This window comes from Podarcis raffonei, chromosome Z (genome assembly GCF_027172205.1).
Source record: "Podarcis raffonei isolate rPodRaf1 chromosome Z, rPodRaf1.pri, whole genome shotgun sequence".
NCBI lineage: Eukaryota > Metazoa > Chordata > Lepidosauria > Squamata > Lacertidae > Podarcis > Podarcis raffonei.
The window spans coordinates 19,222,934-19,250,561 of NC_070621.1; the positions used below are offsets into that span (position 1 = coordinate 19,222,934).

The following is a 27,628-nucleotide window of genomic DNA, read 5'->3' on the forward strand; positions in this document are numbered from 1 at the left end:
TGGAGGTCCGTACTTACCCTGAAACTGTTCTTAACCTGAAGCACCACTTTAGCTAATGGGGCCTCCTGCTGCTGCCGTGCCGCCAGAGCCCGATTTCTGTTCTCATCCTGAAGCAAAGTTCTTAATCTGAAGCACTATTTCTGGCTTAGCGGCGTCTGTAACCTGAAGACTATGTAACCTGAAGCGAATGTAACCTGAGGTACCACTGTATATTGTATTTATCTAGTTCTGGTCACCCCATTTTAAGAAGGTTATTGCCAAGCTGAAATGTGCAGAGGAGGGTGACCAAGATGATAAAGGGTCTGGAAACAAAGCCTTATGAAGAATGGTTGAGGGAGTTTGGTATGTTTAGTCTGGATAAGAGAGACTGAGAGGAGATACGATAACCATTTTCAAATATCTCAAGGGCTGTCCCATGGAAGATGGAGCACACCTGTTTTCTCTTGCTCTGGAGGGTAGGACCTGAACCAAGGGCTTCAAGTAGCAAAAAGGGATTATGACTATCAGGAAAAACATTTTGTCGGTAAGAGCTATTTGACAGTGGAATTGACCCCCTCGGAAGGTGGTGGACTCTCCTTCCTAAGAGGTTTTTAAACTGAGTTTGGATGGCCACCTGTCAGGGATTCCTGCATTGCAGGAATTTGGTCTAGATGAGCCTTCCAACCCTACAATTTCATGATATTACCGTATATACTATTATAATTATATATTAAAATATATAATATTAATGTATAATACAACACAAGAAATTATTATATAGTTATGTTATAATTACCTCTGCCCTGAAAAAATGGTGTGCATATTTAAAGCAACCATAAGATAACATAGATCCTATCCACAACATATTCTTATTAGTGTGTGTGTGGGGGGGAGGCTGTTCCTGATTTCTGTAGGAACCCTGGGAAAGCTCCTGGAACTCCTGAAATCTCACACCACTTAAAGATTGGGGTGGCGTGTAGCACTATATTGAAACCCTGCAGCTTCATCCAAGAATCTTGAGAACTATACTTTACCTCCTGCCCCAGAGATACAGTTCCCAGCATCCTTAAACTATTCATTCCCGGGATCCTTGGGGGTGGGGATAGCCATGTGTGTTAAATGTATGATGTGTGTGCTGAGATGGTTTGCACTCAAATCTGGACACTTTGAATTGTACAGAGGGACATCTAGTCCAACCCCTGCATTGCAACAGCTTTTGACAGACATGCAAGACAAACACTGGAAACTAACTAGGCCACGGGTTTTTCTCCAGATAGCACGGAAATGCAATTCTGATTCCCACACTGTCCTGGCCTGCAACTTCCTCTTCCCCAGGGGGTGGGGGGTGGGTGTTCTGTTTCTCACTGCCTTGGCCAGTTCCCCTTTTGTGCCCTGCCTTGCTTGCCAGCTGGCTTTCTTTCCTTTACCCAAGACAAGAGTCTCAGCGTGGCAGAGGGGCTGCTGGGCCACTCCCAGGGGGGTCTTTGGGGAGCCTCAGTTCAGGAGGTGAGTGGAAGTTCATTGCTTTGAGCATAGGAAAAGGGAAGACAGGAACCACAACCTCTCTCACACATCTTTTTGGCGTGGAGGTGGCCTGGGGAAAGGAGAGGACATGGCTAGTAGCCAAAGGCTTCCTGAGATTTCTATTAGGACAGGTGTGTGGGAATATAGGAACATAGGAAGCTGCCTTGTACTGAGTCAGACATTTGTTGCCTACACTGATTGGCAGTGGCTCTCCAGGGTTTCAGGGAGGACACATTCCCAGCCCTTCTTGGAGATGCTGTTGGGGATTGAACTTGGAGTCTTCTGCATCTGAAGGCAGCCCTGTATTGGGAAGTTTTTAAATGTTTAATGTTTCATTATGTTTATATATATGTTGGAAGCCACCCAGAGTGGCTGGGGCAATCCAGTCAGATGGCTGGGGTATGAATAATAATAATAATAATAGTAGTAGTAGTAGTAGTAGTAGTAGTAGTAGTAGTAGTAGTAATAATAATAATAATAATACGTGCCTATTTTCATCAGAGAAATGTTGGAGGGTATGCATTGTGTTGCTTTTTGAGTAGTATTTTGAATTTGGCTTTGGGTTGCTGGCAAGGCTTGTTTATTAAATTTGGAAGGGAGGGAGGCTGTAGCTAGGTGGTGAAGCACTGGCTTTGCATGCAGAAAGTCCCAATGGGATCTTAATGTAGGGCTGGGAAACACTCCTTAATTGAAACCATGGAGAGCTGCTGCCAGCCAGTGTTGAAAGCACAGAGCTGGCTGAGCCTGATTCTGAGTGTGGTAGCTTCCTATATTCCTGTTTTATTCAAAACTGAGGACTAGAATCTTAAGTTGGTTTTAGGGGAAAGACTGCAACTCAGGTGGGAAAGCACCTGCTTTGCATGTAGAACAAGAGACGCATCCCAGTCAGTGCAGATGGACTAAAATAGATGAACCAATTCAGTCTGTGTAAGGCAGCTTCCTATGTTCCTATTTAATTTAGCCTTTTGTTCAGAACCATGAGGACCAATATTTTGCTGTGTGTTAAAAGAAGCAGCCACAGCTCACTGGCAGAACACCTGCTTTGCATGCAGAAAGTCCTAGGCTCAATCCAGGTCAAGCTGGGAAAGACTCCTCCGCCTGAAAAACTAGAGAGTATGATTCAGTATAAGGCAGCTTCTTGTGTTGCATCAATAGGCATTAAATATGACAATAAAAAATAGAAGAATCCTCCTCTACATTCATCACCATAGCAGGGATACCAAACTCTAAAAGTGATCTCTGTTTGCTTTTTTCCTTATGGAACAGTTTAATAGATTTCACCCTAGAAATGCTCAGTTAATAATGGGAAGGGGTGGGTAGTGGGGAATTCTGAGTAGGGGTCTGAGGATGGGGGATTTGATTCTGAAACAATTAAAAAAAGCACTTCTCTGAAGCGTGAAATGCAGTTCACCAGACAAGTAATAGATACAAAAAGGTAGAGATCAAGATAAAGTGTGCATAAAAATGCATATAAGTGTGCATGAAAACGGAATGATACACAGAAATGCGTCATATTTGGGGAAATTGCTTTGCAAATATGTTTGTGTGGTAGGCCAAATTGCCTGCAAAGCATGTGCATATTAAGAGAAAGTTGCACTAAGAATATAGGAAGAGCCTGCTGGATCAGGCCAATGGCCTATGTAGCCTAACACCCTGCCTTTACAGTGGCCAACCAGATGCTCCAAAATGAAACCGGCAAGCAGCACCTGGGCACAAGAGCAACTCTCCCCTCCTGTAGCTTCCACCAACTGGTATTCAGAGGCATTTCTGCCTCTGACAGTGGAGGCAGAGCTTAGTCATTTTGGCTAGTAGCCATCAGCACAGATTTGGACTAGATGACCCTCAGGTCCTTCCAACTCTACAATTTTGTAGTTCTTTGATAGTCTTCTCATCCTCCATTAATTTGTTCAATTCTATTTTAAAGCCCTTCAAGTGAGTTCCAGAGTTTATGCTCTGGATGAAGAAGTCCTTCCTTTCTTCTCCCCTGAATCTTCCAGCACTAAAACGCTGGTGAATTCTCACAGAAACTTAAAATATAACAAACTGGAAATGTGAAGAATGGAAGACAGGAAAACACCTGAAAGTGGGAAAAGCTAAAATTGCCAGATTTAGAAATACTGAGTCAGGAGAGGGAGAAGGACGTCCTTTGTGTCATAAGGCCACCTTTGAGGTCAGAAGCAATTCAGGAAAGTTTGCTCCTTGCTCTTTCTCTGTCTGCTGTTTTCTCCAAACACGCAAATCTAAACCAGGGTGTGGGTGACACATCTTGTGGTTGTTCCTGATCTGTAGGTAAGGAAGCCGAAGCAGAAAAGGGCCAGGCTGAGGGTGTCCCACTCTGCAGAGGGAAGCCCTTTCTCTGTTTTAGGAGCTGTGTGTTTGTTTTGCTTTTTAAAAATAATAATAATAATAATAAACTACATGTAGATTTAGCAGAAGCTGAATTGTAGCAGAACAGAAATGGAACTGTTTGTGACAAGTACAGAATGGAAACCTTATTTCGCTGACCTTCCAGGGCATATCTCCAGCACTTTTTGAAGAGCGGAAGGTACTCCTTATTTTGTCCTCTGCCATGTCTGAGCCAGATGATGACAATGAAAGCTGCTGGAATAACCTGGAGACCTACCGTGTAAAGCTGATTTCAGTGGTTGACCCGTCTAGGATAACCCCTTACCTCCGCCAGTGCAAAGTCATCAACCACGATGATGAGGAACAGATCCTTAATGACCCCAGCCTTGTGATCAGGAAAAGGAAAGCAGGTAAATTTTCAATAGCTCACTCACCACTAGCCTTGCACATAGCTTCCCATAAAAAAAAAACCACAGCAGGCACCATTTTTTGTACTCATTTCAGTTTTTGCTAAAAACATTTTTTAGACATGTTGGTCTAGAGGTTAAGAAAGTGGGTGTAATTTTTAATCCATTTTAGTATATTTTTGTATGTTTTAAATTTTTATTGATTTTCTTGTGTTATCTTTTTGAAAACTGTTTTGAGGTCTGATTGTTTTTACAATCAAGTGCTGTATAAATTTTATGAATTAAATAAATGAGTAAACCAGACCAGTGTCAGGGAAAAAAAGGGTTCCCTGCAATCCTGATTTATTTATACAGCAATCCTGATTTATTTTATTAGGTAGGTGAGGGAATATACTTAACTATATTCTATCCCCCGCATGTGTGGATTAACAGACAAAGGGATCAGTTTACCGCTTACGTTTAAAAGTGCAGGGCAGAGCTGTTTAAATCTCATTTTAGGCAGTTTAATTGAAAGCATTGGAATTAGTCATTAGGCTGATCTCCCCCTTTGTTACCCTGTTTATCAAAGAAACAGGTTACAGATTGAAAAGTAAGTCTAAAACATATAGATTACTCGCAGTTAAGCATTTGCTGTTAGTAGCAACAGCATTAAAAGTACATGCAGGTAAAATATGCAGGCAGAAACAGCTTCAGGCATGTGCCTGATGCTGGAGCAAGTGGAGGTACATCCCCCTTTATGGCTGGTTGAAGGGGCGGGGGGAGAAGGAGCAGCAAATACTTTTTGCTTCTTCTCTCCCAGGAGAGGAGGGAAAATGTACCAATTACATTTCTATGGTCTGAGTCTGCCTATCACCAATATAGCCCCATGGTCTTAACTCATTCACATGTAAACTAGCTAGAATAGGCATTGTTAGATTTGACTGTGTATCTCCCACACATCCTCCAACCTAGTTTCTGACACCTTAGGCTAAATACCCTTTTCTTCTGTGTTTTTTCCAGGGGTACTCCTTGACATTCTTCAGCGGACAGGTCAGAAGGGCTTTGTGGCCTTTCTTGAAAGCCTGGAGCTCTACTATCCTCAGCTCTACAAGAAAATCACAGGCAACGAGCCCACCCGGGTTTTCTCAATGATTATAGGTGAGTATAGTAAATTTTGCTGGTGGGTTTAAACACCCTTCCCTCGCCTATCTATGACCCCTAATAGGTGAGAGATATGATCCTGGCATCCCCAAAATGACATGCTGAGAGTATGGGGTTGATTGAATGCTATTCATGATTTGCAGAGGGTTGGGCTAGATGACCCTTGACTGCCTTTTCCAACTACAGCTCTATGTCCTCCCCACAGACACGGCTGGGGAGTCCAGCCTCACAGAGCTGCTGATGAGCGAGATCTCCAAGCTCCAGAATGTTGTGCGCGAGGAGCGGCGGAAGCTCCAGGAGACGGGTGTCCTGCTCCAGGCCAAGGAGGATGTCATCAGGGAGATGAGGGTGCGGGACAGCGTCCTGCGCAAGCACCAGGAGCGGGCCCACAAGATGAAGGAGGAGCGTGACAGCCTGAGCCGGGAGCTCAAGTGCTGCAAGGATGAGAACTATGAGCTGGCCATGCGCTATGCTCGGCAGAGTGAGGAGAAGAATGTGGCACTCATGAAGAACCGGGACCTACAACTGGAGGTTGGTAACCATCTTACAATCTGTGGCAGCTGAGGTGTGGGAGTAGGGTGGAGTAGTTAAAGCAGAGCAGGGAGAAAAGGATTGGTTCTTGAAACGTGGCTTGGGGTGATAGTGAAGAAATGCATCAATGGGCATCTGCAGGGATTCTTCCAGGCTACGTGACCCTTAGGAGTCCCTCCTAATTCGACAGTTCTATGATTCTGTGAACTCAAAAGGTGGCCAACTCGCCTTTGATTGGAAGTTTTAAAACAGATTGGATGGCCATCTGTTCAGGATTCATTCTTTTTTCAAAATAAGATTTTAGTAAAGATTTTTCATAATAAAAAAGATAAAATAAATGAAATTAAAACAGAAAAAGAGAAAGAGAAAATGAAGCACAGGGTCCTCTTTCAAAAGTAGTTCTTAACCCTTGCCTCAAACAGAAAGTGGCGAAACCTCACAGCACTCACCTGGGAGCTTTCCTTTCTGCTCCCAGTCTCTTATTCTGGGAGCTCTTCCCTTCCCTACCTCTCACCATCCATTACATACATATGTGTGCAATCTTTGGACCCCCAAAACGGCTCAAAGCAGAGGACACCAAAGGAAAACAAAAAAATAGAAAAAAGGAAAGAAAGAAATAAGGAAGGAAGGAAGGAAAAGAAGAAGAAGAAAACTAAAAAGGACTTCCAATTTTCTGTCAGTTATGTAAAATAATTTATTCAAAAATTCACTCTAGAATGACATCCAACTGATCTACTTTCTGTTGGGCAATATTTTCCCAATCTTCTGACTGAAATGTCTCAAATTAATTCATTTTCCTTTTTACACAAAAAGTCCAAAAGGTGCTCTCTAATTTTTGTTGTTAATAAGTGTCAATGGTTTTTCTCTACTCAAACATATCAACTTTGTCTCCAATAACCTCAACAACAATTCCTCCATATTAAACAATAAGTCTTTCCATCTTTGTTCACACAAGAGTCTCTCTGCTGTGTCCATATATTAAAAAAGCATTCCGTAGTTCTTCCCTTGCTATGTATTCATTAATTCGTACCCAGTACCATACCTTCCGTTCTCATTTCCTGTTATATTTGCTAGGGTTTTCCATAATGATTTTAAAACGACTCTTCCATTCTTTTCCCAATTAAAAAAACCAGAGGTTTGATAGCTTTTCCCTCAGAATTTACTCCAAGTTGTACACAGGACTCCTTTCTCTCTCAGCTCTATCACTGCCAGCTAAGGATGTCTTTACATCTCTGTATCCAAGGTTTCATTCCACTCCCAAAACATCTCAATTCCACCATCTGTCCGGGATTCTTTAGCCAGGATTTCTGTATGGCAGGAGGCTGGATTAGATGACTCTTGGTGGTCCATTCCAGCCCCACAATTCTATTATTCCTTTTCGTCTTTGCTTCCATGGGCTTTGCTTCCCTCTGCTCAGATTGACTGTCTGAGGCACAGCCTGATGAAGGCAGAGGATGACTGCCGCCTGGAGAGGAAGCACACCCTCAAGCTCAAGCACGCCATTGAACAGCGTCCCAGCCATGAGGTGGTGTGGGAGATACAGCGGGAGAAGGAGCTGCTCCTGGCTAAGAACAAGGAGCTGGAGAGCACCCTGCAGGTAGGCACAGTGCCAGGTAGGTAGGTAAATGAATGAATGAAAATGACATTTGAAAAGGGAGGGAGAGCCCAGCAGCGGCTAGATCAGACCAAAGAGGGTTCATCATAGCCCATCGTCCTGCTCTCACAGTGGCCAAATGTCCCTGGGAATCTGGAGGTCCTATAATAACATAAGCAGAGCCCTGCCAGATCAGGCCAATGACGCCCATCCAGTCCAACATCCAGTCCTCAGAGGGGCCATCCAGATGCCCCAATGGGAAGCCCTCAAGCAGGACCTGAGTGAAACAGCAACTTTCTAGCTGTTGTTCCCCATCATCCAGTATTCAGAGGTAGAGTGTTCCTGAGCATGAAGGTTCTGCTATCAAAACACGCCACCTTAAGAAGAACCTAGCAGCTGGACCAGGCCATCATAGCCCAGCATCCTGTCTTGAAGGTGGCCACCAAAATACCTCAATGGAAGCCTACAAGCAGGACCTGAGCACAGCTCTCCCCACATGGGATCCCCAGGAACTGTTATTCAGAGGCATTTACTCCTCTAACAAGGGAGGTAAAACTTTATCTAGTCTTCAAGGGCAGCCCCACCTAGAACTAGTTGCAGCAGTCAGTTTGCCCACACCCCTAGGTTACCAAGACAGGGTCAGGAAAGGGTGCAGGAAACTTGGAGGAAACTGCCTTATTCTGATGGTGCCTTTGGACCATCTAGCTCAGTATTATTGACACTGACTGGCAGCAGGGGTTCCCCAGGGTTCCAGCCAGGAAGATACGATTCCAGTCCTCATGGTTCATAATAAAGGGCTGACTTGAACAGGAATATGGGGTGCTGCCTTATATTACATCAGAACATTTGTGGAAATTGACTGGCAGCAGTTTTTCAGGATTTCAGGTAAGGAATATTCCAAGCTCTGCTTAGGGATGTCACTGGGTATTGAGCCTGCAACATTTGGCATGCAAGGCAGATGCTCTTCCACTGAGCTACAGTCCTTCCCTTTAAAAAATAAGATTCTAGTCCTCACGATTCAGAATAAAGGGCTGAATTAGAAATACAGAAAGCTGCCACACACATAGTCTATCGAGGAAACTTCTCCATGCCAGGCAAATACTCTGTTACTGAGAAAGATGGGCCTCACACGTATTTTTCTCTTTCTGCTCCAAGGTCACCAAGACAGGTGGTTCTGAGGAGGAGGACATCTCCCTTCAGGCCCTGCAGGCAGAGCGGACACAGATGCTGGGGGAACACCAGAAGCTGGTCAACACCATCTATGACCTGCGCCAGATGCTGCGGCGGACAGAGGACAAGTGGGATAAAGTAGGTGGCTGGCTGGGGGCCCCTTTCTGGGGGTGTGGGGTATGTGTGTGGGGAGAGGAATGAGGAAGCACATGATTTGATACTACAGGTGCCACATAATACCTGTTCCACATTTGCATGAACTCCATCTTTAATGTAGCAGCTTCAGACATGTGTCAGAAGCTATCTTGCTGCATTTCTACCCCAAAATATTTTTACATGCATTTCTTATTGTTGTTGAATAGGATAATGCATGGCTGTGTCCTCAAATAAGTAAGTAAAGCATTTATTTCAATCCAGGGAGGATAAAAGGGGGTCAGCTGCTTCATGCAGCTGAACTGTATAAATGAGGTTTAATAGCCCATTCCTATGCTTCACTAATCTGTCTGAGAATTAAATTCTGCTAGGGGGCTTTCTCCTGTCAGAAAGTCTATGCTTGCCCCATGCTTTGGAATATAGGCTTGCATCCATTTTCCTTTGATGTTAACCCACACATGTGGGGTGCCAGAGGATTAAATATACTTAATATATCTTCTTACCAATTTCCATCATATAAATAACAGCATTTAAAGACATATATGGACAGATTTTATTCTGAAATATGCATTTCAAAATACATTCTGGTACATTCCCCCCCCCCAATAATGCTCCAGAATATGGGGAAGTGCAAACGGCAAATGATATTTAATGTCGCAATCCACATATTATTCTGGTGTGTGTGTGCAAATTCATAAAGTTGTAGAGTTGAGAGGGACTTCACAGGGTCATCTAGTCCTACCCTTTGCAATGCAGGGATTCCAACTGAAGACTCCAAGACAGGTTGCCATCCAACCTCTGTGGCACAAGAGAAATCTCTATTGCTGGCCTTCCAGTATACCTGAAGGAGCGTCTCCACCCCCATCATTCTGCCCGGACGCTGAGGTCCAGCGCCGAGGGCCTTCTGGCGGTTCCCTCATTGCGAGAAGCAAAGCTACAGGGAACCAGGCAGAGGGCCTTCTCGGTAGTGGCGCCCACCCTGTGGAACGCCCTTCCAGCAGATGTCAAAGCGATAAACAACTACCTGACATTCAGAAGACATCTTAAGGCAGCCCTGTTCAGGGAAGTTTTTAACGTGTGATATTTTACTGTATTTTTGGTTTCTATGGAAGCCGCCCAGAGTGACTGGGGAGGCCCAGCCAGATGGGCGGGGTATAAATAATAAATTATTATTATTATTATTATTATTATTATTATTCCAATGCCTTCTGTGCTTGTGTTGGCAGCTTGTGGGAGAGAAGGAGATGCTGGAGCTGAAGTGTGCATCCCTGCAAAACGATGCCCAGATATACCAGGACCGCATTGAGGTCATCCTGAAACAGATGGAGGAGGTGGCTTCTGAAAGAGATCAGGTAGGGGCTGCCAGGGCAATGTCCCCTTGCACCTCCCCACTCAAAAAATGGCCAAGTACCCGTAAGAAGCTAGGAATCACTATACACTGCCTCTGGGCCTGGAGGTTCCATAAGAACGTAAGCAGAGCCTGCTAGATCAGGCCAAAGGGGCTCACCTATCTCAGCCTCCTGTCCTCACAGTGCCAGCCAGATGCCCCAAAGGGAACCCTAGAAGTAGGACCTGAGCACAAAGCCCTCTCCCCTCCTGTGGCTTCCAGCAACTGGTATTCTGCCCCCAAATGAACAATAGTAATTGTAAGTCTTTTAACATTGTTTTTGATGTATTTTGGATTGTTGTAACCCACCTTGGGACCTTAGGCGTAAGGACAGGTACTGTATTTTTTGCCCTATAGGACGCACCGTCCCATAAGGCGCACCTAGTTTTTTTGGGGGGGGAAATAAAGGGAAAAATTTTATTCCCCCCCAAGCACGGGGCTGGGGCGGGGGAAGCCCGAGCTTTCCCCGACCCCAGCCCCCAGAACAGGCAACTCTCCGCAAGCCGTGGGAGTCTGGCGCTGGGCTCCCGCGCCTTGCGGAGAGCCGCATGAAGAGCCTTCGACATCCAAGCAACTCTCCGCAAGCTGCGGGAGCCCAGCGCTGGGCTCCCGCGCCTTGCGGAGAGCCGCGCGAAGCCTGGGCGCGCTGAGCTCAGCGCGCCCAGCGTTCGGCATGCAGGCAACTCTCCACAAGCCGCGGGAGCCCGGTGCGGGCTCCCGCGGCTTGCGGAGATCTGCGCAAACCCTGGAGAGTGAGAGGAGTCGGTGCGCACCGACCCCTCTCGCTCTCCAGGCTTCAGCGAAAGCCTGCATTCGCCCCATAGGACGCACACACATTTCCCCTTCATTTTTGGAGGGGGAAAAGTGCGTCCTATGGGGCGAAAAATACGGTAATCAATTAAAATAATGTTAATAAAAATTAATGAAAGAATATTTTACTGCATTTTTCACTCAGCTCGTCTCCTTTTTGAGGAAGGGCGTAATAATAATGTTTCATGCCACCCCAATCTCTGAGTGGTATGAGATTCCAGGGATTCCAGGTGCATTTACCAGGGTCTGCTTTTCCTTTTGGCCAGTGAGGCACAGTGGAGACTGTGGTGTTTTTATGATATATAGTTTTTTTATAAATATATACAACCTGGGTTTAGATGGAGAGAGTTCAAAGCAGTCACATTCCTAACTCATAACAATAAAAAAAAATTATAATCATAATCTTTTCCCCACCCACACCTTGCTAGGCCCTCCTGAACCAAGAGGGATTCCACAAGCAGTTCTCCAAGAGCCTGATGGACAAGGATCTCTACCGGAAGCAGATTCGGGAGCTGGGCGAGAGATGCGATGAGCTGCAGCTGCAGCTCTTCCAGAAAGAGGGGCAGCTGCTCAGCACTGAAGCCAAGTTGAAGAGGTTGCACCTCGACCCTTCGGCATTGGTAGGCTAACTCTTCCAGGTGCTGCCTCTGGTTGGCCTGTTCCCTTCCACCATGTTAAGAGGAGGCAGAAATGCTTCTGAATTTACCAGTTACTAGAAACCGCAGGTGGAGGAGAAAGTGTTCTTGTGCTCAAATCCTGCTTGCAGTTTTCCCATAATGGGCATCTGGTTGGCTACTGTGAAGACAGGATGCTGGAATAGGTACTCTCACTGGCCTGATCCAACAGGCTTTTCTTAAGGAGGTACTGTATCTCGAGATAGCAGAACCTCCTTGCCCATGGGCAGTCTGCCTCCAAGTACCAGTTGCTGGGAATTTCAGGCAAGGAGAGTTACTGTAACACTTGGGTCCTTCTTGCGGCTTTGCCACAATAGGTACCTGGTTGGCCACTGTTTGAAAATATGCTGGACTAGATGGGCCTTTGGTCTGATCCAGCAGGCTGTTCATGTGGATGTCATTAAAAGGGCTCTACACAAATTAATGGAGAACAATGGTTGCTGCCCATGATAGCTGTGCTCTACTTCCACTGTCGGAGGCAGAATGCCTCTAAGGTGCCAGTTGCTTGAAAGTGCCAGTGGATGGACTGCTGTTGCACCCATGTATTTCTGCTTCCAGCCTGACATGTGAACCACTACTTCAAACCCTAAGAATGCTTGAAAATGTACCATACTTCAGAGTAACTATTCATTGAATTAGGCCCTGGACTGCAATTTATCACATTACTCTGATGTGCTGGCTGCATCCTCTCTTGCTCTTCATGTCTCAGTAACCTGGATTGTTGGGGAATTGACTGCTGCAATTTTCTTCTTTCTTCCTTGGTGATCACTCATAGCCGAGTAAGATTGTCTTCCATGAACATGGTCTTAACAGTGAGTCTGTAAGTGACTGTGGAGGCCAATGTGCCCTATGTGGCCCTTGAGGATTGCACAGAGAGTTCCAATGGCACAGCCTGCAGCCATTGAGAGACATACGGGGGTACTCAGATTCTGCCTCGGTGCCCCTTTCTTCCTTCCCTGTCTACTAAACCCTCACCAAGGCTGCAACCTCATGCTTAGGTCTGGCCCACGCATGAAGCGGGGTGAAACAGGTACCTCAGGCAGCAAGGTGGTGTTCCATAGATACCCCACCTGCTCAACTGCCTCCTCTGCCTTCATCGCTGGAAGAGAAGCAGTGCTAGCATTGGCATTGGCAATTTGCAGTGAGATCTCATGGAGTGTGAGTGTTGTCATGAGAATTTGCCAGAAATCAGTGCCTATGCCAGTGCCACTAGACAGTGCAGTGGGTAGTGCAGTGGCAGTGCTGGCGGAAGTGAGTGGTGTGGCAGTGGTGCTGGTAGTGTGGCAGCCAAATGGGACGCGTGACACTTGTTCATGCTGTAGTTTCTCTGGAAATGTGCACACATGTGTATAATTTAATTCTTTCCATTTCCTAACTTTTTACAATGATCTTGCAATTCCAGACTTCAGATTTCGAAGAATCCTCCAGGAGCTCCCAAGAAGTGAGTTGTGATCAACGTTCTTGGCTCAGTGCCTCTGCTGTTCTGATGTCATTTGTCTGCTTCATTTGGGGCTGAGGGTCAGGGTCAGGGGTCCAGTTAGCATATAACCTTTAACTGACAGGTGGAAAACATCCAGCCCACCAAGCCTAAATATTTGGCCAACAAAATGGTTTGGGCAGATGCCTTCTGTTTCAACTTTCCAACGCCTGCTGAAAACTTTTGCATTCCATCAGGCTTATGCAGGGAATGAAGAATACATCTATTTTATGATTTTAACCTATTTTATGCATGGTTTTATGTATAAATGCTGTACATTTTTTCTGAATAGCTGTATATATTTTTTATCAATCAATAAATATAAACCAATAAATGAAATTATGCCCACTTGTCCATCACCTGACATCAAGTGGAGGATGTGGTGCCAAATTCAAAAGACAGGGTAAGCTCGTTTCCTTTTCTGTCAACAAAATCCAGACTAGGAGCCCCCTTAATGAGGCATGTGGCCGACCACTGTGAGAACAGAATACTGGACTAGATGGAGCCCCCTTTGGCGTGATCCAGCTGCAGGGCCCTTCTCATGGAAGTGTGAGCACAGAACTTAAGTGCCCAGGGCAAGTCTAGTTCTGAATACCAGTTGCTGGGAATCACAAGGGGGAGAGTTGCTATTGTACTTGGGTCTTGCTTGGGGGTTTTCCATAATGGGCATCTGGTTGGCCACTTTGAGGACAGAAGGCTGGAGTCCCCTTTGGCCTGATCCAGTTGCAGTATTAGATTCCTATGATTCCTAAATGGAGATTCCATGGACAGTCGGAATATCCTAGAAAGGTGGCAATTTAAACTATTTTACTTTTAAAAGACAACTGAAGGCAGCCCTGTTTAGGGAAGTTTTTAATGTCTGATGCTTTATTGCTTTTAATATTCGATATGGGAGATATGAATGGGGTTGTCTCCACACACATGGATAAGTCACAAAATCAAAATGTGACTAAAGATGGCAGATTACCAAAGACTTTTTTTGAACTCACAGACAATATGGACTTGATTGATATCTGGAGGACAAAGAACCCCCTAGGTAGAGAGGGAACATTCTTTTCTGAGGCCCACCTATCCTGGACAAGAATCGACCAAATCTGGATATCTAGAGGACTGGCACCCAAGACCAAAAAAGTAGAGATCTGCCCTAAAACTTGCTCCGACCATAACCCCTTGAAAATGGACTTGAGACTTACACCAGCTGGATCCTTCAGATGGAGAATGAATGATGCATTGTTTAGAGACCAGGAGATAGTGAAGAAGGCCCAAAAGACGATGAAAGACTACTTTGAACTAAATTTGAACACTTCGGTGGAAAAAAAAACAATCTGGGACGCAAGCAAAGCTGTTATGAGAGGGTTTCTGATACAGCAGAATTCTATTAAGAAAAAACTCTGGAACGGTAAAAAGGACAAGATCTTGGAAAGGATAAAAGACGGAGAGAAAAAGTTGAGACTAAATCCAAAATCAAAAGAAGTTTTGAGAGAAATAAAATTCCATCAAGCACAATATGCAAAACTGATAAATCAAGAAGTTGAATGGAAAATCAAACAGATGAAACAAAGATCATTTGAATCGGCAAATAAATGTGGGAAGCTGCTATCATGGCAGCTGAAAAAGAGACAAAAACTGAACTTTGTTACCAATCTAGAGGTTGAAGGAGAATGTATTCAGAAACCAGAGGAAATTAGAAAGTGTTTCCAGAGATATTTTAAAAAATTGTTTTCCCAAGGACCCCAAGTGGAGATTGAAATAAATAAATTTTTAAAAAGCTATGGCCTACAAAAACTAACACAAGACAAACAAACTGACCTGAATTATAAAATAACCCAACAGGAAATCGAAAATGCCATTCAGAACATGCAACTAGGCAAATCCCCGGGCCCAGATGGACTTACCTCCAAATACTATAAGATATTGAAGGAATACCTGACTCAGCCATTGATGGAGGTATGTAATCAAATTATGGAAGGGAAGGGGGCACCAGAATCGTGGAAAGAGGCATTCATCACTTTGATACCAAAATTGGAATCTGAAAAGACTCAACTTAAGAACTACCGTCCCATCTCACTCCTAAACGTGGATTACAAGATTTTTGCTGACATTTTGGCAAATAGATTGAAAAAAGTCTTAAATGGAGTTATTCATAAAGACCAAGCAGGCTTTCTCCCTGGCAGGCATTTGTCAGATAATACTAGGAACATTGTTGACGTTCTGGAACTTCTACAGACAAATTTGAATACAAAAGCAGTTTTGATATTTATAGACGCGGAGAAGGCCTTTGACAATATATCTTGGAAATTTATGAAGAAGAATTTGGAAGGGATGGGAGTGGGAAGGGCGTTCCAAAATGGCATAGATGCAATATATTCAGAACAAAAGGCTAAATTGATAGTAAACAATGTGGTGACAGAAGAGTTTAAAATTGAAAAAGGAACACGACAGGGGTGCCCCCTATCACCCTTGCTATTTATTTCTGTCCTTGAGGTTTTGCTAAATTTGATCAGGAAGGATCAGCAGGTGGAAGGAATACAGGTCGGAGGAAAACAATATAAACTGAAGGCCTTTGCAGATGACTTGGTTTTGACATTACAGGAGCCGGTGTCCAGCACAAAAAGAGTATTGGAATTAATTTCTGAGTTTGGTCGGGTGGCGGGATTCAAGTTAAACAAACAAAAAACTAAGGTTTTGGCAAAAAACTTGACACCTTTAGAAATAGATGGGTTTCAGAAGGAAACAGAACTAAACGTTGTTAATAAAGTGAAATACCTGGGGGTCAACTTGACTGGGAAAAATTTGAATCTGTTTAAAGATAATTATGAAAAATGTTGGTCTGAAATTAAAAAGGATCTAGAAATCTGGTCAAGATTGAAACTTTCCTTGTTGGGAAGAATTGTAGCAGTAAAGATGAATGTATTGCCAAAAATGCTGTTTCTGTTCCAGACCCTACAGATCGTGGACAGAGTGGAATGTTTTGGAAAGTGGCAGAGGGACATTATGAAGTTTGTCTGGCAGGGCAAAAAGCCCCGAATAAAATTTAAAATATTAACAGATGCAAAGGAAAGAGGGGGTTTTGCCCTGCCGGACTTAAGGTTGTATTATGAAGCTGCATCCCTCTGCTGGCTGAAAGATTGGTTTTTGCTAGAAAACACTGATGTCCTAGATCTGGAAGGGTTCAACAATGCTTTTGGGTGGCATGCATATTTGTGGTACGACAAGGTAAAGTCTCATAAGTTGTTTAAAAACCATATTGTAAGGAAATCTCTGTTTTCTGTCTGGACTAAATACAAGGACTTATTTGAAAACAAGACTCCGAGGTGGTTATCACCGATGGAGGCTAAAGCCACAAAAATATTTAATATGGGGGGTGGCTGGGCAAAATACTGTGAAATAATAGAAAGAGTGGGTGACACTTGGAGGTTGCAGAGCTTTGAAAAATTGAAAGGGAAGGTGCGAGACTGGTTTCACTATGCCCAAATTTTAGAGATCTTTAAAAAAGATAAAAAAATTGGTTTCCAGGTGGAAAAATCAAAATTAGAACTAGAATTACTTGAACCTAAGACGAAAGTGCTTTCAAGAATGTACAACTTGCTGCTTAAATGGAATACTCAAGATGAGACAGTCAAATCAGCCATGATAAAATGGGCACAAGATATTGGATACAACATTATGTTTGAGGACTGGGAAAGGTTATGGACCACCGGTATGAAATTTACGGCATGTAGTGCCTTAAAGGAAAATATTATGAAAATGATGTACAGGTGGTACATGACCCCAGTCAAACTTGCAAAGATATACCATTTGTCTGATAATAAATGTTGGAAATGTAAGGAGGCTGAAGGAACTTTTTACCACCTCTGGTGGACATGCCCGAGGGTGAAGGCCTTCTGGGAAATGATTTATAACGAGTTGAAAAAGGTATTTAAGTATACCTTTCAGAAGAAACCAGAGGCCTTCCTCTTGGGCATTGTGGGCCAGAGGATACCTAAGAAAGACAGAACCTTCTTTCTATATGCAACGACTGCAGCAAGAATTCTCATAGCTAAATACTGGAAGGCACAGGAGCTACCCACACTGGAAGAATGGCACACACAACTGATGGACTATATGCAACTAGCCGAAATGACTGGCAGAATCCGAGACCTGGGAGAAGAGGCTGCGGAAGAGGATTGGAAAAAATTTAAGGACTATTTACAAAAACATTATAAGATATATGAATGTTAAAAATTTGCTAAGGTTTGAGGTAAATATGCTTCAGTATTGAAATTCGGAGTTGATAGAAACAAAGTTAATGATTGAGAAAAGTTTTAATTTCAGAGTGAATAATTAGATGAAAATACAAAAACACAGGAAACAAGGTATTAATTTGCTGTTTATATTTATTATAAAGAATGCAGGGATGGAGGAGATGGGGAAGTCCAGTGGATGATGAAAAAAAAAAAAAAGACTTCGAAAAATGAATTTTTTCTTGTTTAATTTCTTTTTCTTTCTGTAAAACCGCTTTTGTTGTGTTATTGATGATGGATTTAGATTCTGGAAAAAAGCAATAAAAAAAATTTATAAAAAAAAAAAAAATAATATTCGGTTGGAAGCCACCCAGAGTGGCTGGGGTATAAATAATAAATTATCATCATCATCATCATCATCATCATCTTTGGGATGTCTGTTTGGCAATGTGAGACCATTATGCTGGATTAGATAGGCCCCCTCTGGCCTCCTCCAGCAGCCAGGGTCTTCTGAAGGTTACAGTTTTGTGGCTGTTGGGCAAAAAAAAAGTTGTCCTGAGCTGCAATGGGATTATTAGTAGAGAGGACTTCTTCAAGGGATTTTTTTTTGTATGTATGTCACTGATTAGCTGGGGGTCCTTGTGCTGAAGTTCTGGAAAATGTGCCTGATTTTGATTGCTTTTGTTTTCTGTTTTCCTTCATGGGTAAAGAATAAATCAATGTTGATCATTTGCAAACAGAGGCTCTTATTTCCCATTCTTGAAAAGGATTTTGTAGAATTGGAAAAGGTTCACGGAATGACAACCAAAATAATCAAGGGATGGAATGACATGCCTGTCAAGAAAGGTTGAAGCATTCAGGACTCTTTAGTTTAGAGAACACAGGGACATCCAAAGAAGGTGAATATTGGAAGATTCAGGACAGATAAAATAAAGTCATTCTTAGTTAAACTGTGGAACTTGCTCCCCCAGGAGGCAGGGATGGCCACCAATTTGGACGGCTTTAAAAGAGGATTGCGCAAATTCATGGAGGAGAGGGCTGTTGATGGCTACTAGCCATGATGGCTATGATTTGCCATTCATGGTTGGAGGCAGTAATGCTTCTGAATAGCAATTGCTGAAAACCACAGGAGGAGAGAGCTCTTCTACTCAAATCCTAGTTGCTGGTTTCTTTTTGGCATCTCATTGGCCACTGTGACAACAGGATGCTGGGCTAGATGGGCAAATGACCTGATCCAGCAGGCTCTTATGTTAACTCTCTTTCTCCTTTCCTTGCATGAAGCTTCCTCCCCATGGAAACCCGGATGAAGACATGAAAGGTGCAAACAAAGGCAAGTTCTTCCAGGGGCTGCTGGTCTTGCTCTCTTGCTTCTGGTATCCCACTTCAGAAATGCTTCTCTCAGCCAGGGCTTGCAAAACTAATTTGAGCCTACAATGCCAGCAGCCTGCATTTGCAACTTAACAGACAGTTTTAACCAAGGATACCTCTTTCTGTAGCCATCTCTCCCACAGTTGGAGACAGATAGCAATGCTTCTAAATACCAGGAAAATGTGCTGGAAACCACAAGAGGGGAGAATTGCTTTTGCACTAGGGTCCTGCTTGCAGGGTTCCCACAATGGGCATCTGCTTGGCCACTGTGAGAACAGGAAGCTGGACTAGAAGAATCCCCTTTGGTCTGATCCAGCAAGGCTTTTCTTCTTTTCTTATGACTGCATTGTTCCTACACTCCTGTCTTGCTTGAGGTGGGCATCTGGTTGTTTACTGGGCAAAAGAGGCTGGGCTGGATGAGTCTCTGGTCTGTTTAGCAGCCAGGATCTTAATATTCACAAGTGGGCAATGCAATGGCTTTACATATGCCTATCTTGCACCAGAAATCTCTGGATGCATGCTGGTACACTAGGCCTTAAATTCTCAACAGCAAGTAATAGTTGGTCAATAAAATTAACCCGTTTCCTTCTCTCTCTCCTTCTCTATCTCTCTGCAGAATCTTCCCACCAGCAATTCAGCAAAATCCAGCTTCTTCCATCCCCAGGGGTACTTTATATCTTTATTTATATAATATATTTATATACCACATAAGGCTGTTTACAGAATTACACATACAATATGTACTGTGTGAGTTTTAATCTGTTTTGAGATTATTGCTGTTTTAGCTTTTCAAAAGTCTTAAATTACTGCTGTTAATTTTCCTTAGTGACACTTTTACATGCCACTCCAGTCTCCACAGAAGTATAAAATTCCAGGGGTTCAGGCATTTACCACCTGCACACCCATCAGGGATTCCAAGATGCTTGCCAGATGCCAAATTCTGGGCATGGATCTAACACAAATCACCTTTCCTGATGCTCCTCACTGTAGGCTACCTTGAGTTCAGCTCTAGCTGTGGAGGAGCCTTCCATGCAAATTAGCAGAGTAGCATGGCTGAAATTAATCAGGCCCCAATTCTGCTTTGCGTTTCCAGGAAAGCAGTCCACTCGATGGGGAGGTGGCAGAGAAGGGGCGCCGGCGAATGAAGGACAGTTTTGAGCATTACCGGAGGTAAAGCACACATGCCTCTTACGCTTGCCTAATGCAGACCCATCCCCATGTTGCTGCTACAAAGTGCAGGAAGGAGAAGAGCCTGACGGCTGAATCAGGCTACTTAATCCAGCATCCTGTCCTCACAATGGCTGACCAGATGCCCCAACAAGAAACAAGCAGGCAGGATTTGATGGTGATGATGATGATGTTGATGATAATTTTATTTGTATGCTGCCCATCTGAGTGGGTTGCCCCAGGCACTCTGTGTGGCTCCCAACAGAAAACAGATGTCTTCACAAGGGCATTCTCTCCCCCTGCCCTGTGTTTTCCAGCAACTGGGATTCAGAGGCATTGCTGCCTCCAGCAGTGGAGGCAAAGCATAGTAATTGTGGCTCCTAGCCATGGATAGCCTTATTCTTTGGTCTTCTTCCATCTATTTGGAAGAGGGAGACTTGTGAGAAATGAGATGAGGTGACCACCAACCTCTGGGAATGGTTAGTAATAATCAGGCTGTTGTGATTAATTATGGACTTCATTTATAATTGCAGGGGCTTAGGCTAGATGATCCTTGGGGTCCCTTCCAACTCTATGCTTCTATGAATTCATGGAGAATAAGGCTACCAACGGTTACTGACCTCAACTGTTGGAGACAGTAATGTTTCTAAATACCCCCAAATTCATGGGAATCCCAGAAGTTGCTGCACTTAGATCCTATTTTCAGGCTTCTCATTGAAGCACCAGTTGGCCACTGTGAGGAAAGGATGCTGGACTAGATGGGCAAGTGACCTAGGCTGGATCAGACCTGATCCAGCCTCAGCCCAGCTCCCCTGGTGTTCTGGAATAATAGAACTGTAGAGCTGGAAGGGACCCCAGGACCATTTAATCTAACCCCCTGCAATGCAAGAATTGCAACTAAAGCATCCCTGGCAGATGGCTATCCAACCTCTGCTTTAAAACCTCCAACCAAGGAGACTTCAGCACCTTCCTTAGACTGAAGGACTGTGGGCACTCCTGCCTCCAAAGGTGGGTTAGGACACCAGACCCCCTTCAGGGTTTGTTGGGTTCCAACTCCCATCAGCCATCACAGAGATGATGGGAACTGTAGTTCAGCAACATCTGAGGTGCAACAAGTCCCCATCCTCCACACTTTAAACAAGTTTGCACCTTAACTTTGCAGAAAGAGGGCCCTAAGGAGAGCCCAGAAGGGCAAGTACTACACCGTGGACTGGGAGAACACGTCAGGCAGTGACAACACAGACACTGAAGGCTCCTGAGGGTGTGTGCTCTGCAGAAAAAGAAATTGTGGATCCTGGAGGGCCTGTCTTGGACACAACCCAATCAACAACAAGGTTTCTTGTTCCCAAGGGACACAGGGCATTTATAGGTGACTTTTTATGAGCTGTTAACCTGATTCACTTGTAGGAAGATTAGACACTGGCTCTTTAGTGAGCTTTCACTTTGATTTGTTTGTGGGGAGGTTAGATGTTGTGTCAAAGCCAAGAATGATCATCTCACACTTTCCACACGCTACATTTTCCTTGTAGCAAAAAGTCCAGTCTTTTGGGGGAAGTGGGTGTGATCTGCAAGAACTCCAAATCAGCTTTCATTTGCACCATCTGAATTTGCTGGTACATAACTGAAACCCCACCACAGAAAGTTGGATCCAAGATGTGTGGAATAGAGCACTTATGGAATACTTAACTCACCATCAGAGGGTGATAAGAGGAATTAAAAAGGAAGATGGGTTTGTATGGTCTCGATTTAAATCTTTTATTAACAACAGTACAGCGATTTCCCTTCTGTTTCAGTCACAGCAGCCAGTATTGAGAAATTATCTAAATGTTCTAGATGAGAACTTAACCTGTAATGTAAGAGATTTTACAAGTCTGCTTGAATGCCATGTGAATTACTGCATTCAAGACAACATCTCTACATACTTTAAAATTTAATAAAGATTAATTTTAAAAATGATTATTTTAAAAAACAAACATCTGGACATGCATTTGTCCTGGAAGACTTGGTAATTGCTTTAACATTTTTCAATACAGTTTGTAAAAAAACCAAAAAACCCTGAAACTCACCTGAAAATGGTAATGGCCTGACAGCATTGTTGGGCCTACACTTGGTGACAGCACCACTACAAAAGGGACGGTGCACCAGAAGGCTCACCCAGGCATCACAAACTTCAGGAGAGATAGCCCAAGGCAGGAGCAATCATAGTAAAATATGGTTAAATCTGATACCAACCGAAGCTTGCCACATTCTTCTGCTTTAGCCCTGCTGTTCTGTTGGTTCATGGCTGCCATTCAATTGGGCTGAGTTCACTGTTTTGGATAATTGTCACTTTTTGAAAGTCACCCTGGGAAGGACAATGCAGAAGGATTACATTGGAAAAGGTTCAAATTAATAACATCAATATAGTACGTGGAGCTTGCCTATAGGTAAAGGAACTTCCCATACAACAAGCCATTCAGAAGAATTTGTTTTTTTAATTTATATACAGATCAGTCTTGTCAAATAAGTACAATAAAATGAACTTAACATTTTCTTTCTGTTTGACTTTGGAAACTGTCAGTTAAACTCTAATTGTCTGTATAAATATGGATTGTGGCTTCGAGTATGATACTGTGGGTTTGAGGGGGCAGTCTAGATGAAGCCCTGAGGCTCCTTCCAATTCTTTGGGTTCTGTGCATGGTGAGAGTTGGAATTTAATACAGGAGGCTGCTGAACTGTCAGATAAATTTCTTTGTAACATAATGACCTTAGCTGGCCACTTCAGTGTCCTTATTAGCATCCCAAAAGAATAAGCTCCATTTCCAGAGCTACAACCAAGTGATAGGGCTCTCTAGTGACCTTGCTAAGCCTGGCAGGACAGCTTATTCTATGGCATTAATTCCTTCATGCACAAAGTAAACTTAAGCATTTGGTTATACGAGGCTGGTTATCCCACATTTTTAAAATCTGCTCTGAATCTTCCAAGGTTCAGCTTCATGGGATGAAAGGTCAAGGGTTTGTTTGTGCCCACAGATATCCTATATTCTGACCATGACTACACCCATTGATGGGGCAACTCTGCCAAAACCAAGAAAGGAAGAAATCCCTGTGCTCAAAGGAGAAAGCACATTTCAAAATCAGACAGCATGGTGAGCAACAGGGGTGCCAACTTGAATAAAATATTTTTTGGGGGGCACACATGATGTGCTGCACGAACATCATTTAAATGGCAATGCCCATCAACTTTGGGGGGGGGTAGCCCCTTCAAATTTTTTTGGGGGGGCAGGCCACAGACCCCTCAGCCCCTAGGAGTTGGCTCCTATGGTGAGCAACCTGCTCCTTTGGCCACCAAGAAGTATAGGATTTGGCGTTACTCTGCACACCAGCACCCATATATATGAGCCCCAGATTTACAAGAGACCCCAATTCAGAGGAGGGAGAGAGCTCTTGTTGCGGGAACCATGGAGAAAAGCAGCTTTGCACACAAAGGAGTCTGGAGTGTTGCATGGGGTTAGACTCTAGGTGAACCTCTGGGGTACCTTCCAACTTTGCAATTCTATATTTTCTGCTTTGTAGCAAGGCAGGGGACGGTACCCTGCCACACACTGATCAAATGCATCATTTTTTTTAAATGGAAAAGAGGTTGTAGCTCAGTGGGAGAGCACCTGCTTTGCACATAGAACGCCCCCAGGTTCAATCCCCAGCAGCATCACCAGGTGGAGCTGGGAATAAATCCTCTGCCTGAAACCCTGGACAGCTCCTGCCTATACCTGCAGGTATAGGGCAGCATATACATTTAATAAATCATCATCACCAGTGTGGGCAATATTAAGGGGCCAGGATTCTGACCAGGTAGAAGGCATTTTCTTATGCTGATGTGTTTAATTCAGCCCTTTATTCACTATGAGGACTAGAACCTTGGTTTCTTCTTTAATGAAGTGCCACAGCTTAACAGTAGTGAAGGTCCCAGGTTCAGCCCCTGCCAGTCAATACAGGCAATGCTGAGCCAAGGGAATGACGCACTCTAAGGCCATCCCTATGTACCTACTTTTTTGCAGCCCTTAACAGAACAGAACTGTGATGACTAAGCTCATGCTATATTTTGGGTGGAAGGCTATGGCAGCATCTCCAAGTAAAACTGGGAAATACCCTTATCTTAAACTCTGAAGATATGCTGCCAGTCAGAGTAGACAATACTGAGATAGGTAGATCAACGGTCTGACTCGGAGGTAAAAAGGCCGGAAACTCCCTCCCGCCTTTTCCTGCCCGGAGTTTAAATGGCGATCGCGGCTGCCTAGTGACTTTTTTTTTTTTTGCTGCCCGGGGCTTAGATGGCGACCACGGCGGCTTGTTCAGGACTTTTGCGGCGCCTTGGGGCTCTCACGGGGCGCCTCAGGCGCGGAACAACGCGGGAGCTCGGTCGGGGTCTTTGGCGAACGGCCCCGTTCCCTCCACCGCCGCCCTCTTTTTTCTCCGCGGCTCTCCAGCAGCGCAGCCTGAGCGGTGGAGCTCGCCAGGAAGAGGAGGCGACTCAGGCCTTGAAAGCCGCGTCGGGGTACAGGCTCGTGTACACGTGTAAGGTCCGTGAGTTTGTGTGCTTATATGTTTGAAATGATTGGTGAGGCAAGAGAAAAGGCCGGATTGGAACCTGCTGCGAGGGATGGAAACGCAGTGTGTGAGGCGACGTCGTGGCGGCCATCTTTGCTCCTGGAAAATTGGCCGGGCCTTTCTTTACCGCGCATCACAGTGATGGGAATCTAAAATGAGGCCCGATTAAGAGGGCTGAGGGGCGCAGGGGCTAGTGAAGCAGCGAGCGAAAGAGAAGCCCCTTCCCCAAGACGAAGGAAGCAGCCTAGATTCGCTTTGGACTACAACGTCCACGAGTCCCAGCAAGCAAGTCCTGTGTGATGAGGCTGATGGGAGTTGTAGTCCAAGTCGCACTTAGGCGGGCGTCCTCTGGTGGAGAAGAGTAGAAAGGAAAGCAGGGAAAGATTTCTCTGCCCAGAGGGTTGTATAGTTAAGAGAGAGAGCCTGGGGTAACAAGGCAGGAATGTTAATTTTATTTATTTGATAAAATGTATACACTGCTTGATTGTAAAAATAAAAGTGATTTACGAAAAAGATAAAACAATAAAAATAACGATACTTTAAAACTTTGAGAAAGTTAAAATAACAGTAAGCTACAGATTAAAACCTCCTGCCAACCTAGCAATTCGAAAGCATGTCAAAGTGCAAGTAGATAAATAGGTACTGCTCCGGCGGGAAGGTAAACGGCGTTTCTGTGCGCTGCTCTGGTTTGCCAGAAGCGGCTTAGTCATGCTGGCCACATGATCCGGAAGCTGTATGCTGGCTCCCTCGGCCAATAAAGCGAGATGAGCACTGTAACCCCAGAGTCGGCCACGACTGGACCTAATGGTCAGGGGTCCCTTTACCTTTACTTTTCCAGGTTAAAACTCATGACAATAGGAGCAATGTGCTGCTTCCATAGGGAATACTGGGGTTCATCTAGCTCAGTGTTGTCTACAGACTGGCAACTGTAGCTTCAGACTTTCAGCAGGAGTTTGTGAGTTTGACCGGGCAGTAATGCAGAGGGGAGAGGGGGGATGCTTTCTGCCCACAATGATCAAGTTGTTTTTGGGGTTCCCTTTCAGGTGTGTGGGACACGGTCAGCCAAAACAATTTCCAAGGCAGCATATCACCACGGTGTGGTGATTGTGAAATGTCCTGGCTGCCAAAACCATCACATCATTGCAGATAACCTGGGCTGGTTCTCGGACCTGGCTGGGAAAAGGTGAGTGAGCACCACGGCAGGGGTTTGGACTAGATGTCCCTTGGGGTCCCTTCCCACTCTACCATTCTAAGACTTTTCAGTGGATCTTTCTTCCCGGGTGAGGGTCTGTATATTGGTGGTGGGTGGGACTAAATCCCATAGTAGGCAGGTATGCCAAAGTGTGCATATTGATTTTATTTATTTGGAGCATTTGCACCCCATGTTTCAGCCAAAAAAGGCTTACAATCAACCCACATAGCCTTACAATCTAAAAGAAAATGGCACAGAAAAGGAGATGGACAGGAAGAGGGTTGCATATCAGGGGGCTAGACTAGATGACACTTTGGATCCCTTCTAACTGCATAATTCTGTTATCTATATATGGCTATGTTTTACCAGAGGTGGTGTGCTTCTGCATGCCAGTTCCTAAGAATGACAAGTGGGGAACCTTTTTGGGGAGTTTCCATTAGAACATCTGGCTGGCCACTGTGAGGACAACTGCAGGCCTTTCCCTACATTCTTGTAGATATAGCTTCCTTGGCCATCATGGAATATGTTGAGAAAAGAGTTCTCATCCTCAGTGTTCAAGATGGAAATGATTTAAAAATTGAGGGTTGTGTATTTAACATCAGTCGTGCATAGGATAATCCCACTGAAATTAATGGACCTAAGTTAGGGATCTACTCTCTAAGTTTTAGAATCATTCATGGTTGTACCCAACAATCCACATTATTGAATACATGTGCATGGGTTGTTGTTTCACACTGCCTGCCCCCCGAGCATAAGAAGAACCTTCTGGATCAGGTCAAAGGGGACCCATATAGTTCTGCCTCCTGTCTTCACAATGGCCAACCAGATGTCCATAATGGGAAACTTGTACACAGAATTTGAGCTCAATAACTCACCCCGCTCCTGTGGCTTCCAGCATCTGGTATCCAAGAAGCGTTGCTGCCTCCATCATGCAGAGCCATTAGCCATTGATAGCTCTCTCCTCCTATGAATTTGGCTCATCCTCTTTTAAAGCCACCCAAGTTGCTGGCTATCACTTGGCTCCTGTGGGAGTGAGTTCCACAACTGTGGATGTGATGCCCGAAGAAGAACTTTGTTTTATCTCAGAGTGGCTGGGGAAACCCAGCCAGATGGGCGGGGTATAAATAAATTTATTATTATTATTATTATTATTATTATTATTATTATTATTATTATCTTCCCTAGTCTTATTTTTCTGTGCTTCTATGACTGTATAAACACAGATTCTCCCTCACGCACACATGTAATGCAAGTGGGCTGGGCTCAAAATTGGCAACCATTTTGCTAAAAAGGCATAAATGTAAGTCTGTTACAGGTAACATTTTCAGTTGCCGCTGCTCCCATTTTACATATAGAGAATGGAGGCGTGAGAGGGTGATACCCCCAGTTCAGCATACTTTTGCCCCACTTCAAACTCAGACTGCCAGTTTCTGCCCTGGGTGGGGCTGCTGCCTCTTTAATAAAACCTTTGTTTGTTTTGCAATGCAGGAACGTGGAGGAAATCCTCGCAGCTCGGGGGGAGAAAGTTAGGCGTGTGGCTGGTGAAGATGCCTGGGAAATCCTGTTGGAGGACCCTCAGCAGACAGGAACCCCAGATCAGCCTCCCGACGGAGATGCAGGAGGACGTTGATGTGAATGGATTGCTCCACTCTCCTTTGAGTGGGGGAAAAATACAAAAAGACTTTGTTGCAGTTGTTTCAGATACTTTAATTCATCTCTTCCAGCTTCCTGGCCCCTCACTTCTTCTCGATTGTAAATAACCCTAAAAGTGGTTTACAAAAAGTTAAAGAAATGAAATCAAGGAAAATTTACAATAAAACTTTTAAACATACACCAACTTTCTTTTCTTTCCATAATAATTTATTAAATTTTCGCTGGAAGTGATTGGGGGATCCAAGC

General features: G+C 44.3%; 2 protein-coding genes across 2 annotated transcripts; both read left to right on the top strand.

The window, feature by feature from the left end:
* The first annotated feature begins 1,165 nt into the window (after nt 1-1,165).
* On the top strand, nt 1,166-22,282 carry CARD9 (caspase recruitment domain family member 9). Its single transcript, XM_053374035.1, has 13 exons — nt 1,166-1,485; nt 4,016-4,259; nt 5,256-5,393; nt 5,602-5,927; nt 7,345-7,524; nt 8,677-8,829; nt 10,071-10,196; nt 11,470-11,661; nt 13,118-13,156; nt 18,697-18,745; nt 19,400-19,449; nt 19,877-19,953; nt 21,113-22,282. The coding sequence occupies exons 2-13, from the start codon at nt 4,073-4,075 to the stop codon at nt 21,207-21,209; spliced, it is 1,614 nt and encodes a 537-aa protein (XP_053230010.1). The 5' UTR covers nt 1,166-1,485; nt 4,016-4,072; the 3' UTR covers nt 21,210-22,282.
* A 1,738-nt stretch (nt 22,283-24,020) lies between these two features.
* DNLZ (DNL-type zinc finger) lies at nt 24,021-27,560 on the top strand. Its single transcript, XM_053374201.1, has 3 exons — nt 24,021-24,509; nt 25,581-25,720; nt 27,218-27,560. Exons 1-3 carry the CDS (start codon nt 24,261-24,263, stop codon nt 27,357-27,359), a joined length of 531 nt encoding a protein of 176 aa, XP_053230176.1. The 5' UTR covers nt 24,021-24,260; the 3' UTR covers nt 27,360-27,560.
* The last annotated feature ends 68 nt before the right edge of the window (nt 27,561-27,628 follow it).

Excerpts from the sequence above, each read along its gene's own strand:
- CARD9 (XM_053374035.1), top strand. The coding sequence starts at position 4,073 with ATGTCTGAGCCAGATGATGACAATGAAAGCTGCTGGAATAACCTGGAG. Across the intron at positions 5,394-5,601 it reads GGTTTTCTCAATGATTATAG|ACACGGCTGGGGAGTCCAGC; the intron begins GTGAGTATAGTA and ends TCCTCCCCACAG. Across the intron at positions 19,954-21,112 it reads AGTTTTGAGCATTACCGGAG|AAAGAGGGCCCTAAGGAGAG; the intron begins GTAAAGCACACA and ends TTAACTTTGCAG.
- DNLZ (XM_053374201.1), top strand. The coding sequence starts at position 24,261 with ATGGCGACCACGGCGGCTTGTTCAGGACTTTTGCGGCGCCTTGGGGCT. Across the intron at positions 24,510-25,580 it reads GGCTCGTGTACACGTGTAAG|GTGTGTGGGACACGGTCAGC; the intron begins GTCCGTGAGTTT and ends GTTCCCTTTCAG. Across the intron at positions 25,721-27,217 it reads TCGGACCTGGCTGGGAAAAG|GAACGTGGAGGAAATCCTCG; the intron begins GTGAGTGAGCAC and ends TTTGCAATGCAG.